This window comes from Macaca thibetana, chromosome 16 (genome assembly GCF_024542745.1).
Source record: "Macaca thibetana thibetana isolate TM-01 chromosome 16, ASM2454274v1, whole genome shotgun sequence".
NCBI lineage: Eukaryota > Metazoa > Chordata > Mammalia > Primates > Cercopithecidae > Macaca > Macaca thibetana.
Window position 1 is genome coordinate 17274083 of NC_065593.1, and position 16321 is coordinate 17290403.

Below are 16321 nucleotides of genomic sequence, written 5' to 3' on the forward strand. Positions count from 1 at the left end.
CTTTATAAATTTTTGTTTTCTTGAACTCAATGTAATGAAATAGGAAACATGAAATTGGTTTTAGTGTTGTCATTTTGATAGGCAGAATTGTTGAGAACAATACAGAGTCCCAGAAAAAAAAGCTTATTTAATGCTGAGTTATATCATTTACAGAAGTTTGAAAGACAAAGGCAACCTTGGGTCTAGCAGAAGATTTTTTCGTGAGTTGTTAAAGGATAATTACCAACAATCAAAAAAGGAAAATAGTGACTGTCATACAAATACAAGTGAACACATGGCATACTTTTAATGTATTTACTTTATTTATTCATTCATTCATTTGAGACAGGATCTCACTCTGCTGCCCAGACTGGAGTGTAGTGTTGTTGTGATAATAGCTCACTGCGACCTCCACCTCCCAGGCTTAAGCAATCCTCCCACCCCGGCCTCCCAAGTAGCTAGGATTGCAGGTGTGCACCACCACCATGCCTGGCTGAATTTTTTTTTTTTTTTTTTTTTTTGAGATGGAGTCTCACTCTGTCACCTAGGCTAGCTGGAGTACAATGGTGCAATCTCGGCTCACTGCAACCTCCGCCTCCTAGGTTCAGGCGATTCTCCTGTCTCATCCTCCTGAGTAGCTGGGATTATAAGTGTGTGCCACCACGCCCAGCAAATTTTGTGGTTTTAGTAGAGATGGGGGTTTCACCATGTTGGCCAGGCTGGTCTCGAACTCCTGACCTCAAGTGAACTGCCTGCCTCAGACTCCCAAAGTGCTGGGATTACAGGTGTGAGCCACCACAACCGCCTTGATTTTTGGTGTGTGTTTTTTTTTTTTTTTGGTAGAAATGGGGTCTCATCATGCTGCCCAGGCTGGTTTTGAACTCCCAGGCTCAAGTGATCCATCGGCCTCAGCCTCCTAAAGTGCTGGGATTACAGGCATGAGCTACCGCGCCTGGCCCAGAGTTTTTATTTAGCTCAATTAATGAGGGAACCAGTAAGATGTTACAAACATTTCTAAGGAAAATTCATAAAATACATATAGACTAATAGGAATGCTAAAATCAATTTACAAATAGATAGAATATTGATCAGTATCCATAAGGAATAATCAGCAACATTTCCACAGAACCCAGTGCTTAGTTCTGTGGACAGGAATCCCGTGCATCACCACCAGCATTCTACTACTTACAGAACTGTCAAATAGCTTAGAGACCATAAAAGACAGAGACGACCCAAAGAGCGGATTGGCTAGGACACCCAGTGATTCTTTTTTTTTTTTCCCATTTCAAAGCCTTTCCTGACAAAGTGTTGTAGAAGCTAACTAATCCCTTTCTCAGCCTCTTAGCCAGTAGGCTTCATCAGCCCAGCCAGCCATCAACCATGGTTGTAGGTGTGGCTCAGGAAGACAATTGTGCAGTCTTTTGTCGCTTTGGCCTAAATGTTTTATAAACATTGATTTTCTTATTGTTACCTCAGAGCAGGGCTCCCTGTGAGGTGGAGGAAATTGTGCCCTGAGAAAGTCGTACCTGGTCAGTTCTCTGCTTGCCTAGGGACTTATCAGTGGGGTTCTTCTGTCCAAAGAGGGAATTTTTTCTCTTAATTTTCATGAAGATATCAGACCAGTTACCTCTCTCCCCCCACCCCCGCTCCCCGCCACCTCAAAGGATATGCTTCGTTTTTGTTAATCTTAGTTCTCAGGGCTATAAAAATGGGTTAGTTCCCTAACTTGAGTTTTTCCTTTTTTCAGGTTTTCTTACAGAGACTGGAAAAACCAGAGCCAGCACTATTTTTTCTACCGGAACTGAATCTTCCTTCCAAGTTACACAGATAAGAATTATGGTAATTCTCGTGATACCTTCTTTAAGCAATGTTACTACTTTTGTTTTGTTTTTAATTTTTGTGGGTACGTAGTGGGTATATATATTTGTGGGGTACGTGAGATGTTTTGATTCAGGCTTTCAAAGTGAAATAATCATACAGAGAATGAGGATGAGCTATCCATCCCCTCAGGCATTTAGTCTTTGTGTTATAAACAATCCAGTTATACTGTTTTAGTTATTTTTCCATGTACAATTAGGTATTATTGAATATTACCTTTTATTACATTTCAGAAGTCCACATCGTTGGTGTTTTGCTTTTTTTTTTTTTAAATCAGACCTATGGCTGACCATGTCATTGGTTTTTCATTGAACATTTACTGATTATTTATTCTGTGTCAGGCCTGTAGCAGAGGGCAGGGACACAAAGATGGATAGATGATAAAGTCTTTGAAATGGTGAGAATATAAGGATTGAGAAAGTTAAGGAACATTTCCTGGGAAACAGCTTTTGTATTTTTTCAGGGCTTAATATATTTGAAATTTTGTTCATTGGTCTTGTTTTGCTTTAACCTGTTTGAATTTAACCATGCTGGAAACAAAACGGCCACAGAACTTTTGCCTCTTTGATAGACTTCGTCCTAATCTCTGTTTCCAGGTTCGACGTGGTGGCATTGGTGCCCAGTGTGGGTTGGTATTTGCCTATAACTCATCTTCTGATAAATTTTGTGCAGAAGAACACTTCAAAAGGTTTGAAAAATATGACAAATGGAAGCTTCAGGAGCTCAGGCAATTTGTAAAAAGCAGGTAAGAAGGTAAAAAATCTTTGTAGAACAAAGATCTACAGAACAAAAGTCTTTGTAGTTAATAAGAATGTATTCATGCTCATTAGTGAACTATGCTTTCTTGTCTTTATAGAAAAAGTGCCAGTAATCTATCTCAGTGTCCTTAAGCATTCATTGCTTTCTAGCAGCATATCTGAAGATGTGTATGTTAATTTGTTCGTAGCCTGTTACTCAGTCTCTTTTGTGACCAGAGGCACACATCTTCACAATGGCTGGGTAATGATCCATCTGTGCCTGAATTGTGGACAGCCTGTGATCTGTAGCCATTCCCCAACCCCCCTTCTCCCATTCCTGCTTTTCACAAACATGTTTATTAAGTACCTACTATGTGCCAGGCCTGATGCTAGGTGCTAAAGATACTGTAATGAGGAAATTGGCATAGTTCTTGCTTTGTAGAGCTTACTGTTTAGCTCAGAAGACAAGTAAGAAAACTTGCAGTATCAACAGTGCTATGAATGTTCTGTGGGGGAGAAAAGGCGCTGTGGGGACACAGGGCAGAGCAGCTCTCCTGATCAGAGGCGTCTTTCTAGAGCAAGTGTTGTTATGCTGTTTATGAAGGATGAGTTGGAGTTGATCGGCCACTGGAAGGAGAATGTCCTAAGCAGAGAGGGCAGCTTCATGGGTCCAGAGGTGAAGCATGGCACATTGAAGGAAGGGGCAGGTCCCACGTTGCTGAGGGATAGTTGGAGGGAGGGTGATGAGAGAAGCAGCTGGAGAGCTGGGAAGGGGCAGGGCATTCAGGGCTTTGTCTCTGTTTCTCTGTCCTGAAAGCGTTGTGTGAGGGGGCATGTCGGGGGAATGTGTTGAGGCATTTCCGGAAAAGCGAGGGGTTCAACTGCGTGTTGTAGAAGCACTGCTCAGGATCATGTTGTGTGTAGTGAGGACTGGAAGGGAGCAAGTCTGGAGGCAGCTGGGCTGGGAGGAGGTTGTCACTTATTACCTAGGAAGCCAGAGATGTGGATGACCCCTGCTAGAGCAGCAGCAGCAGCAGTGGAGAGATGTGGACCGAGAGACCACTTAGCAGGGGGAAGTGACAGGACCTGGTGATTGACTGAACGTAGAGCAGGAGAGGGAAAAAGCTTCAGCAGCGGTGAATCGTGGCTTTTGGCTTGAGCAGGTGGGAAAAACAGGTTTGTGGGGAAGATGATGAGCTCAGATTTTGTTCTGTTGAATTTGAAGTTCTAAGAAACCTTTGAGGTGTTCGGTAGCCAATTGGATAAACAGGTCAGGAGCCAGGAAGAGGAGTTTGTGCTGAAGGTACAGATGTGAGAGGCATTTAAACAAGAATTTAAAATGTAGAAATAGGCCAAGTGCGGTGGCTTATGCATGTAATGCCAGCATTTTGGTAGGCCAAGGAGGTGGATTTTGAGCCCAGGGGATTGAGACCAGCCTGGGCAACATAGTGAGACCCCGTCTCTAAAAAAAACATAAAAATTAGCTAGGCATGGTATCGCGTGCCTGTAGTCCCTATTACTTGGAAGGCTGAGGTGGGAGGATCCCTTGAGCCCTGGAGGTTGAGGCTGCAGTGAACTATCTTCACGCCACTGCACTCCTGCCTGGGTGACAGTGAGATCCTGCCTTAAAGATAGATAGATAGATAGATAGATAGATAGATAGATAGATAGATAGATAGATAGATAGATAAGATAAGATAGATAGGATAGATAGATAAGATAGATTAGATAGATAGATAGGTAGATAGATAGATAGATAGATAGATAGATAGATAGATAGATAGATAGATAGATAGATAGATAGATAGAATGTAGAAATGGAAGAGATCATTCTGCAAGAGTGTGTGAACTGGGAAGAGAAGAGAACTTAGGTCAACAAGAGACACACCAGGCTTTAAGGGGCAACGAGGAAAACTCAGCCAGACAAGCAGCAGGAAAGCCAGGGCCTCGTGAAGGAAAGCTGTGTCCTCATGAAGCCGAGGGAAAATAATGTTTGAGGGAATGGGCGGTGGTGTCAGATGTTACCCAGAAGTCAGAAGATAAAGTCTAAAAATGAATCTGTTGGATGTAGCCACTGGTGCCCCCTTGGAGAAGGTTACCTCCCTTATTGCTATTAGTGAGTTAAAATTCAAGGAGCTAAAACAAGAAAAAAAAAAAAAACTCGAGCTGAAACCCTGAACTTGCTTACATTATTTCGTGGATAATGGATTGCTGGTGTTAATAGAAGTCTTTAAATACCATCCATCGCAGTGCCACTTGAGCTTCAGTGTGCATACCCATCAGCCAGGGAATTTGTGAAAATGTACATTCTGAGTTAGGAGCTCTGGATGGGGTCTGAGACTTAGATTTCTAACAGGCTCTCAGGGGATTCTGATGCTACCTGTCTCTGGACCATACTTGAAATCGTAAGGATCCAGAATGAGTCGCTCTTCTTGCTGCAATTCCTTTAGCAGCATTCCTGACAAAGGCTCGATCAAACTGTCTACAATACTGTTGATGGAAAACTCACCACGTATCAGGCACTTCAGGAACCAGAAGTTGTTCAGTTGAAATGCACATTTGTAATGTCTCTTCCGTGGCCTTCATTTCAGCCCTCTAATGGATTCGAACAAGTGTCCTTCACTCCTGAAATCTCCGTTCCATTACATGTGGATGCCTTTGTAAACACTGCTTTTCTTTTTAAATAATAGCTAGAGATGACACTGGGTTTTAAGCAGCCATGTCCTACTCTCGGGACAAAGTAAAATAGGTCATTTCCCCTAAACCTGCTGTTAAACAAGGTCTACTATGTGCCAGGCCCGATGCTAGGTGCTAAAGATACTGTAATGAGGAAATTTGCATAGTTCTTACACAGGATGATTTTTTTTTAACCTAAATACAGGCCTATTCGCCCCTCTCTTAATGATTTTAGCTCCTGATTCCAGCCTGAATGACTCTTAAATCCTGATTTTGTTGGCCTACGTATTCACCAGTCCCTCTCCAGTTTGGAAATCAAAATGTTAATGTGCATGCATTTTCTTTTTGCCTTTTTTTTGGTCATATCCCCTTGGTTAGGCGTTGGTCAGTCAGCGTGCTCCAGGGTCAGCAGTTGGTGCTGTGCATACGTAAGAGGACTAGTATTCAGCTCTCTCCCATCTTGCCTACTGTGTAGTGCAGCGTAGGGGACAAGACTGCTTCTCTCTGTTCTCTGGCACCCTGTCAGCCTTCTGCATCTCAAAGATTTCCTTGACAACTTGCAAAGAGTAGATTAAAAAATCTTCAAGCTTATGATATTGATGAACTCATTAATATGGTTTTGGGTTAAGAGAATACCATTTCCCATTAGGGTTAACTGTATCATGAAAGGTTTATGCCAAGAAAGACTTACATTAAGAAGGGACATTCTGCCGGGCACGGTGGCTCACACCTGTAATCCTAGCACTTTGGAAGGCCGAGGCGGGTGGATCATTTGAGGTCAGGACTTGAGGTCAGAAACCAGCCTGGCCAAGATGGTGAAACCCCATCTCTACTGAAAATACAAAAAAATTAGCTGGGTGTGGTGGCGGGCGCCTGTAATCCCAGCTACTTGTGAAGCTGAGGCAGGAGAATCTTTTGAACCTGGGAGGTGGAGGTTGCAGTGAGCCAAGATTGTGCCACTGCACTCCAGCCTGGGTGACAGAGCGAGACGCCATCTCAAAAAGAAAAAAAAAAAGAAGGGACATTTTTTCTCTCTGTTACCGAACCTACTCTGGATTGTCTTCTTGCCATAATTCCCTCTTTTTGGTAGTTTTACCCACATAGAATACTGGTGTGTCACCAGCTTGGTGGCTATATCACAGACTGAATAGTGGAAAGTTTTAGGAATGTTACTTGAAAAAAACTGTTCTTTTTCTCCTTCTTATTTATTTATATATTTATTATTATTATTATTATTTTTTGAGGCAGAGTTTCGCTCTTGTTATCCAGGCTGGAGTGCAGTGGTGTGATCTTGGCTCACCGCAACCTCCGCCTCCTGGGTTCAAGTGATTCTCCTGCCTCAGCCTCCCGAGTGGCTGGGATTACAAGCGTGCGCCACCACGCCTGGCTAATTTTGTATTTTTAGTAGAGACGGGGTTTCTTCATGTTGGTCAGGCTGGTCTCGAATTCCTGACTTCAGGTGATCTGCCTGCCTAGGCCTCCCAAAGTACTGGGGTTACAAGTGTGAGCCACCATGCCCGGCCTTATTCATATATTTTTTTGAGATGGAGTCTCGCTCTGTCACCCAGGCTGGAGTGCAATGGCATGATCTCAGCTCACTGAAACCTCCGCCTCCCGGGTTCAAGTGATTCCCCTGCCTCAGCCTCCCAAGTAGCTGAGATTACAGGTGTGTACCACCATGCCTAGCTAGTTTTTTGTGTTTTTAGTAGAGACGGGGTTCACCGTGTTTACCAGGCTGGTCTCAAACTCCTGACCTCAAGTGATCCACTCACCTCAACTTCCTAAAGTGCTTACAGGTGTGAGCCATCGTGCCCGGCACTTCTTAGTTACTTAATTCCTGAAAAAGGAATAGCATTTAAGTATTCAGCTTTTAAAAAGAAGTGGCATACAGTTGTATCTCTTCAGCCTTAAGGCTAGAATGTTTTTCTGAAAGGACTTCTTAAGAAACAGACAAGAATACTGAGGCCTACGAAGGCTGGGGTTTTTCTTTTTTTTAGCTCCAGGATCTGAAAGCCTTCAAACTTTTACCCATCAGCCATTGCAAGTGGCCCAGACCTTTATATGGTCGTAAACATGTTAGCCAGACCTCGGGAAAGAAAACCAAGCCTACCTCTTTTCTGGCACCTTCCAGAAGCACATGCCAGCTGTTGCATCGTGCGTTATTCCTGAGTGTCTCATCCAAGAGGCCCGACTTCCTCTCGCATTCTTCAGATGAGCCAGTTATTTGGAGAAGCAGCCTTTCTCCTTAGTTCCCAGATTATATTTGGGACTGATGTAGTTCCCAGTTCATAGAGAAGGAGACTGAGCAATGGAAAGGCAATACTACCAACTGTCTCATGTGTTCACAGGGTACCAGGTACCATACTCAGCTCTCGGTTGTTCACTGACGGGCTACAGATACAAGTTACGTGCCACTTAGATGATACCTTATTTGTTAGACCCTTGAGAAATTTCAGAATAAGAAAAAGTTTTGTGAATACTCTTGTCTTTACAGGATTGGTTGCTCTTCTGATGACCTTGGAGAGGATGATCCTATTGGCTGGTTTGAACTGGAAGAAGAATGGGATGAAGCAGATGTCAAGCTGCAACAGTGCAGAGTTGCCAAAGTAAGCATTAGTGAGTTGTTTGCCCACTCCCCTGCTTTTATTCTGTGTTTTTTGAGTGGTGATTGTGTATCAGCCCTGTGCCAATGCTGGAAACCCAGAGGCGAATCTACCTTCAGGGAGTTCATACTCTATTGGAGAGACAGATGTGTAAGACAGTGCGCTACCAGCTATGATAAAGGGAGAAACAGAGGGCTGTTGGCACCCAGGGGAAAAATATTTAACTCGAAAGCTTCTCAGGAAAGGTGGTGTGATGCCAAATGTTGGCGACTGATTAAGTTGTCATCTTTAGCGAGGCTACAACGTGTGGAGGAGGGCATCTTGGGCTGAGAGAATAGTGAGAACACAGACATCAACTTAAGAGAGATGTGTTGCTGTAGAAAGGACCAGTCATTATTTGGCTACTTAATTTTTTTCTAAACCTTGGATGTAAATCTCAGGCTTGAATAAGAGAATTAGGAACTCTCTTAAGGGCACGTAATAGTAGGTGCTTGGTAAATATTTATGCAGTTGAGTAGTGTGTTCTGAAAGGCCCTTAACAACGAGCTCTCACTGTAAGAAGCAGGTAGTTTGCATGAAAGTTGGGTTTGGAAAATGGCCGTAGATTTGAGTGGACAGGACTGTTTTCCTGGGTTTCTAGCAGAGGGGTTGCATGCATCATTGGGGGCTTTGAGGTGGAGGGCATTGATTGTCATCGTCATATATCTGATTTCTGTTTCAAAATGACTGCCACAGAGCAAAACTACTTTTATTCATCCTCTCTTCCTATTTTTGCCTCTAAGAGGGAGTAATGATGCAATTTTCCTTACTGTAATCTACCCAAACGTGACTTTATTCAACATTTGTATTGTCTTTTTTTTCTGCATACTGTAAATGCTGGACTTAAGATTTTGTGTCCTTAGTGCTGAGCGTAGTGTTTCCTAATAAATTAGAAAAATCATAGGAAGACCTTCCCGTAAAGGCCTTTTCCCCTCTTCATCAGTATTCAGGAATTCTGAGTTCTTCTTTTGAAATCTCTCTTTTCCCGTCCAGTATCTGATGGTGAAGTTCCTCTGCACCCGTCAGGAGTCAGCAGAGCGCTTGGGAGTGCAAGGCTTGAGCATCAGTGGGTACCTCCGGCCTGCAAGAGCAGAAACAGAACAGAGTGTCACCTGTGCGCACTGCAGAAAGGACACAGAGGAGAGTGTGTGTGGGGCCACGCTGCTCCTCAGGACCCTTCAGTTTACCCAGCAGCTCGCCCATGACCTGGTAGGGCTTCCTCAGTGTTAGACTGCATTCCTTTAGGAAAAGTGAATGACAGTATTCAGAGAAATGAACACCAACTGATAAAACCTGGCCCTGCGGAAGCCAATAGGACAGACATTGTACTGCTGCAGGGACATTAAAAGCTGAGGAAAGTGAGCTGTTGGCACTCATGGCATGAGTCAGTGAAGTGGCCTGTGGCCATCAGTGTGGCTTCTCCCGGAGTAGACCTACAGACACATCTTCAAGAGCCCTGGCAGTGGCTGCCATGGGGAAACAAACAGAACAAGTTCATGGGATTTGCATCTTCTTTAAGTCCTAGAAGAATTACAACTGAAGTCTAGGTGAATTCTCATTATTTACTGAAAATACGAAAATAATGGCAGGATTTCGAATCAAAAATGATTTTTCGATTTCTGACTTTTTTTGATACTGACTCTTAACAGTCAGTAATATAACACAGTGACAACTCACTCAAAGGAAGATTCTTAAAGCCATCACCATAGCCTCGGGAGTTCAGTGGAGGGGGCCCTCGCATGTGTAGTGTACAGCAGTGTCCGCTCTTGAGCCCCATTCTGCTTCAGGGCACATTCAGAGGCTGGTGACTCAGTTCATATAAGGTTTGTTTGGTCTTTGTTATTCAGACCTCCTATGTCAGTAGAAAAGAGCAAATGAGAAGGAGATGCCTGGAAATAACAGACATGCTTACCGAAGGGTTGATAGCTTTCAGCCCACACGTGTGGAGGGCATCAGTATATTGTCGTACAGTCCTGGACAGTAATCATCCGGGAAATACTGGCTTATGTGCTGGGTTAGGAAGTCAGGAGTGTTCATGGATACATGTGACGTGTGTGTCTGCGGGGGGGTGGTTGTGTATATATATACACTTACATACGTACATATAACGCACACATATATTTTAGAAAGTTTCAAACCAAAAATAGTTGTTGGCAAACCTTTTCATAGTAAAGAGTAAGCAGCAGCAATATGAAAGTCTCACTCATGTACAGCCACCTCATCCCTTTACAACGAGAAGTAAATGAGGCATTACAGTATTTCTCTAAATGCATTTTTCAATTTTATTTATTCTGATCTTTATTTTTAGGTGCAGCAGAAGGAAAGTGGCTTAAAATACAAATCTTTTCTGGACTTCACGGGTCTTGATTTGCAGATCTTCTGGAATTTTTACAGTAAATTAAAGCAAAAGTAGGTCAGAATTTGTTATAAGGTGATAATCACGTAAACTGAAAACACTGAGTTTTACTATTCTAAGTGGATGATTTTTTTTTCCTAATTTTTTTTACTTCCTGCCAGTGCTTATGGTTCGATTTAAAAGATATGGTTATTATTGAAAATAACACCTCAGATTTCTATAAAATATTTAGGCAATAGTAAGCAGGTCGAGTATTACAGTACTGTCCTCATTTTACAGATGAAAAAGTAGGATCAGAAATGAACTTCCTGACCGGGCTCGGTAGCTCACGCCTATAATCCTAGCACTTTGGGAGGCCGAGTTGGGTGGATCACAAGGTCAGGAGTTCAACACCAGCCTGGCCAATATGCTGAAACCCCATCTCTACTAAAAATACAAAAATTAGCTGGGCGTGGTGGTGGGCACCTGTAGTCCCAGCTACTTGGGAGGCTGAGGCAGGAGAATCACTTGAACCTGGGAGGCTGAGTTACGGTGAGCTGAGATCGCCACTGCACAATCTCAGCCTGGGAGACAGAGCAAGACTCGGTCTCAAAAAAAAAGAAATGAACTTCCTTCCCCACAGTGGGCAGAGTCAGATGGGATCTGTTTCCAGATGTCTAGTAGTGTTCTTTCTGGTCCACCCTTCTTCCTCTCAGTTGGCATTATTTTCACCGAGCCTGGCGCCCGGAGGAAAGTCCTTTGTACAGCTATATGGCTTTGGAGAGTAAATGCAACTTGCCCTTTTGCTCTCTGATGTTTTTTGTCTTTCTGTAGCCCGAGGGAAGAATGCATCTCTGCCCAAACCCTGCTCCTGCAGCTCCTCCAGAGCTGCTTCTCTGTACTGCAGGGAGATGTACTGGCTGCTTCTGAGGAGGAGAAACCTCCAATCCAGAGCCCTAAAGGAGTGGAGGCTGCCAAGGAGCTCTACACACACTTGTGTGATGGTAGGGATTTGGGTTTTTTCTTTAATGCAACCCTGTGTGGGTAGCCTGGAGGGCCTCTTGCGATAGAGAAGAGGGGTGTCCTATGATGATGCGAGCCAGAAGGTGATTGCTACTGTGGGAATCCCCCACAGAGGGATTGTTGCTGTGGGAATCCCCCAGAAAGGGATTGCTGCTGTGGGAAACGAGTGTTTCCTCTGATGCTGAGTTACTAGTTTGAGTTCAGGATTTATTCCTTCCTCAACTGACTTCTCTTCCTCCTGGTTTCAGATCTATAGCTGTGTTATGTTGAGAGTCATTTCTGTCGTACTATTGAGCCTTAACTTCAACTAAGTCACTGAGATGAGACTGATAGATTGAGGGGGAGTGAAACACGTGGCCATCTGAAGTTACACTTAAGGCTTTGCCAAGTTGTGTCTTAAAAGGACAGGGAAGTAATGACATAGAAACTGATACATATGGTCTTTGTTTTAGTTAAATGTAAGCAAATAAAAAGCAATTTTTTGTACCACCTGGCCTGTACAGAAATACTTCTTCACTCTGGTATTCAGTACAAAATGGAGAGTAGTGAATTTATAGGCTAGTTATAGCAGATGTATAAGCGAATAGATGGAATATATGAAAGCTGATGCCATTGTTCATTTTATCAGTGGTAGACAGGGTGGATGGAGACTCTGTGCCCATGGAGATACTAAAACAAGAAGTCAGGAATACCCTTCTCAATGGGGCTGCCATCTTCTTTCCTAATCGACAGACCCGGCGGAACCATCTCTTCACCATGATGGTAATTATTACTAAAAGTCTGGATTCAATTTCTGAAGTCTGTGAGGATGAAATTTGCTAGGCTTTGTTATCTCTGAATATATTGTCTGTTGCAACGTCCCAGATGTTTGTTAATATTCTGTGCAGAGCTTTGTGTGGGACAGATATCTAAGGACATGGCACACAGAGTGGGATGACACATACTCCCAATCTGTGTTTCATGATCTGGTGTCTCACAAAGTCACAGTGTAGTCTCCTTCATCTTTGTGACTTGCCTACAACCATCCTTTCTTTTCAACATTTTAACTCTGTATTATAGGCAAATTCAAAACAAATACCAAAGCCAACTAAATAGCATAGTGAATACCCCTGTCCCCCAAATGTACCTGTCACCTAGCTTCAACAGTCATAAACTCTCGCTAATCTTCTTTTATCTACAGTTTTATCTTGTTTCATCTCACCCCCGCTTTCCTCCTTTCCCCACTGGCCATTATTATTTCAAAGTAACTTCCTGACATTTTATTCATAAATACTTCAGTATGTATCTGTAAAACTAGTACCACCAAGTTTTTTTGTGTGTTTGTTTTTTAGATAGGTTCTTGTTCTGTTGGTCAGGCTGGAGTGCGGTGGTGCAATCGCAGCTTACTGTGTTCTCTACCTCTCGGACTCAAGCAGTCCTCCCACCTTAGCCTCCCAAGTAGTTGGGACTACCGGTGCATGCCACAACGCCTGGCTAATTTTAGTATTTTTTGTAGAGATGGGTTTTACCATATTGCCCAGGCTGGTCTTGAAGCCCAAGGCTCAAGCGATCCACCCACCTCAGCCTCCCAAAGTGCTGGGATTACAGGCGTGAGCCACTCGCCTGGCCGGTATCACCAAGTATTATTCCTCAAATGGTTCTTGTCACTCTCCTAGACCACTTCTTCGTGTTCCTCAGACATTAGTACTCAAAGTGAAAAATACCTTTAGTATCTATAAGCTCTGTATTACCAAATGGAATATCCTATACAAAGATCCAGGGTTTTAATTCTGTAGAAAGTATTTGTATATGAAAATAAGTATGATGCATGAAAAAAATGTAAAACAAAACAAACATTTTTCTCTCTAGGCCATATCAAAAACACCTAGGTAGGGGAACTTCAGAGGTTCCTGTGTTACAATGATGGTAAAACGTAGGGAAATGTAAGTATACCAAGGGAGTAAAATAGAGAAATGCGTACGAGAAAGCAAAATTACAGGAACCCCAATGAAATATAATTTTACCAGTCCAACAACATATAAACAAAATTATGGCCAAGTTGGATTTATGCTGGAAATACAGTGATGGTTCAGCAGTAGAAAATCTATAAATGAAATCAGAGAGGGGAAAAAAAAACATATCACTAAATGCAGAAAAAATTTTTTTTTTTTTTTTTTGAGATGGAGTCTTACTCTGTCGCCCAGGCTGGAGTGCAGTGGCGTGATCTCAGCTCACTGCAGGCTCCGCCCTCCAAGTTCAAGCAATTCTCCTGCCTCTGCCTCCCAAGTAGCTGGGATTACAGGCACCTGCCACCGCGCCCAGCTAATTTTTCGTATTTTTAGTAGAGACGGGGGTTTCACCATCTTGGCCAGACTGGTCTTGAACTCCTGACCTTGTGATCCACCTGCCTCGGCCTCCCAAAGTGCTGGGATTACAGGCATGAGCCACCGTGCCCGGCCCAAACATTTTTTAGTAAGATTAAATTCTGATGATTAAAACAGTGAAACAATATGGTTTCATTAGCAAACTCAAAATAGAAGGAGACTCCTTTAATCTGGTAGACGGCATGTATCCAAAACCTACAATAAGCAGTGTATTTGATGGTGGATCACTAGAAGCATTCCTTTCAAAATGCGGAATAAGACAAGGATGCTCACTCTCATTGCTTCTCTTTGAGGGCCTAGCTAGTGCTATAGGACAAGGGAAAGAAGTGTTAATAGAAAGAATAAAATATTTATTTGTTTTGATATGATTATAGATTACTTTTTGTCTGTGTAGTCAAACAACTAATATAATTATTTAAAAGAATTTTACAAAGGAAACTAGATATAGCATTTTAAAAAGGCATTTCTAATGCGGCAACCAGTGAGCAAACATAAGAAAAGTGGTCTGTGGGATGCACAAAGGCCTATAGAAATAAGGGACGGAAGCCGGGCATGATGGCACACGCCTGTAGTCCTAGCGGCTAGGGAGGTTGAAGCAGGAGAATTGCTTGAACCCAGGAGGTGGAGGTTGTGGTGAGCTGAGATCACACCACTGCACTTCAGCCTGGGCAACAGAGTGAGATTCCGTCTCAAAAAAAAAAAAAAAAGCAAAGAAATAAGGGAACGAACAAAAGAAGCATAAAATGTGGTCGCTGATGGCAAAGGGCTGCAGTCTAACTGGGGACACCTGCCACAAGGAAAAACTGATTCCATATGCAAGAGGAGAATCATGTTGAGGCTAAGTGATTGAGGAAGGTTTCAGAGAAGAAGGAGTGTATTTGTTTGTGTAATTCCAGCTGTATGTAAAATTTACATACCAGCTTGAGGAATCACTTCTCACATTGTGAGTTGCATAACCTTTGACAGCATCAGCTGACCTGACCCACTGGACTGTGGGTGGGTCTCTATCCTACTTGTTTGGTGCGAGAATTTACCAGGTAGCTGAGCAAATGAGTAATTTCCTAGCACGTGTCCTACGCAGAAAATAGAAACAGGACATACGACTTTTTGAATGACATTAGTGTCTTCTTATGCTGAGAAGTTAAATAGCACTGCCAACCTTTTATATAGTGCTAAGCAGTTCTCTTTCCATCAGGCACTACCTCAATATCTTCTGATACCATACCCTTAAGAGATGTGATTGCTCTTGGGATGGCATGTCCAATGGCAAAAAGTATCTATCAGCCAGGCGTGGTGGCTCATGCCTGTAATCCCAGCACTTTGGGAGGCAGAGGTGGGTGGATCACCTGAGGTCAGGAGTTCGAGACCAGCCTGGCCCACATAGCGAAAACCCATCTCTACTGAAAATACAAAAATTAGCCAGGCGTGGTAGTGGGCTCCTGTAATCCTAGATGCTTGGGAGGCTGAGGCAGGAGAATTGCTTGAAGCCGGAAGGCAGAAGTTGCAGTGAGCTGAGATCATGCCACTGCACTCCAGCCCGGGCAACAAGAGCGAAATTCTGTCTCCAAAAAAAAAAAAAGTATATTTCTTTTTGAGGTCGTTTCCCTAAGCAGGAATCTTGAACCTCCTGTTGACTTTGGCAGTGAACCAAGTGCACCTACCACCTTGTGTTTAGATGGTTGGTTCTCTCCATCTTAGCACTTGAGCAGGTTTTAGTGGGGTGCCGTGAGGCAGTTGGCTGGCCTGGCATTCCTCATACTTGGGAACAGTGGGGTGGTGATGTTTCATTGCTGCTCTAGGTCTCTGGAATATCATGGACTAGATTTTCTGAATGTACACTTTCTGGTTTTCTAGAAGAATGTCACCGAGCAGGAGCACAAGCAGTCCCTGCAGCTCACTTTCCGTTCACTGTGCACGTATTTTAGGTAAGTTGGTCGTTCTTTTTAATTGTCAGATAACTCAAATCTTTGCAAAGTTGTTTTCTTGAGCTCGCCCTTTTATGTACCTTCGGAGTAGTACTTCCTTCCACCCAGTTAGAAAGCCGAGTTTCTGTGGGCGACCCAAATAGTAGTAAACTAATAATCTTGTTGACAGCCCAATCCAGTTCCCATCTGTTTTAAGACAGTTTCAAATTGAGCCCATTGAGGGTCTTTTTGAACACTTCAGTTTCTGAGTGATGTTTAACAACAAAAACTGAAGCCAAAGGAATGTAGGGTCCTGTATTCGTGTCTACGTTAAAACCAGCTACAGACGCCCAGAGTGATAGTTTGCAGAAGGAAGCGTGCTGGGAGGGGAGGGCTTCGAGATTTTTGCCTGTTGCAGTTACCGGTATGAAGCTTCGTGACTAGAGGTAGGCTTTACTACCTGTAGGCTTCATTACTAGAGGTATCGACTTTTTTTTTTTTTTTTTTTTTTTTGAGACAGAGTCTCGCTCTGTCACCCAGGCTGGAGTGCAGTGGCCGGATCTCAGCTCACTGCAAGCACCGCCTCCTGGGTTCACGCCATTCTCCTGCCTCAGCCTCCCCAGTAGCTGGGACTACAGGCGCCCGCCACCTCGCCCGGCTAGTTTTTTGTATTTTTTAGTAGAGACGGGGTTTCACCGTGTTAGCCAGGATGGTCTCGATCTCCTGACCTCATGATCCGCCCGTCTCGGCCTCCCAAAGTGCTGGGATTATAGGCGTGAGCCAC

At 43.4% G+C, this 16321-nt stretch overlaps 1 protein-coding gene across 2 annotated transcripts in view; it reads left to right on the plus strand.

Annotated features, from left to right (window-relative positions):
• The window catches only part of ZZEF1 (zinc finger ZZ-type and EF-hand domain containing 1), a 140828-nt gene that overhangs the window by 44548 nt on the left and 79959 nt on the right, over window positions 1-16321 (plus strand). The window contains exons 10-17 of one of the 2 annotated variants that reach the window (XM_050765152.1): window positions 1727-1818; window positions 2454-2602; window positions 7765-7876; window positions 8906-9121; window positions 10221-10321; window positions 11082-11251; window positions 11899-12032; window positions 15491-15558. In XM_050765152.1, the coding sequence (XP_050621109.1) occupies window positions 1727-1818; window positions 2454-2602; window positions 7765-7876; window positions 8906-9121; window positions 10221-10321; window positions 11082-11251; window positions 11899-12032; window positions 15491-15558 (1042 nt within the window). Of the gene's footprint in view, window positions 1-1726; window positions 1819-2453; window positions 2603-7764; window positions 7877-8905; window positions 9122-10220; window positions 10322-11081; window positions 11252-11898; window positions 12033-15487; window positions 15559-16321 lie in introns of both variants that reach the window. The other variant, XM_050765151.1, reaches the window with a different exon arrangement.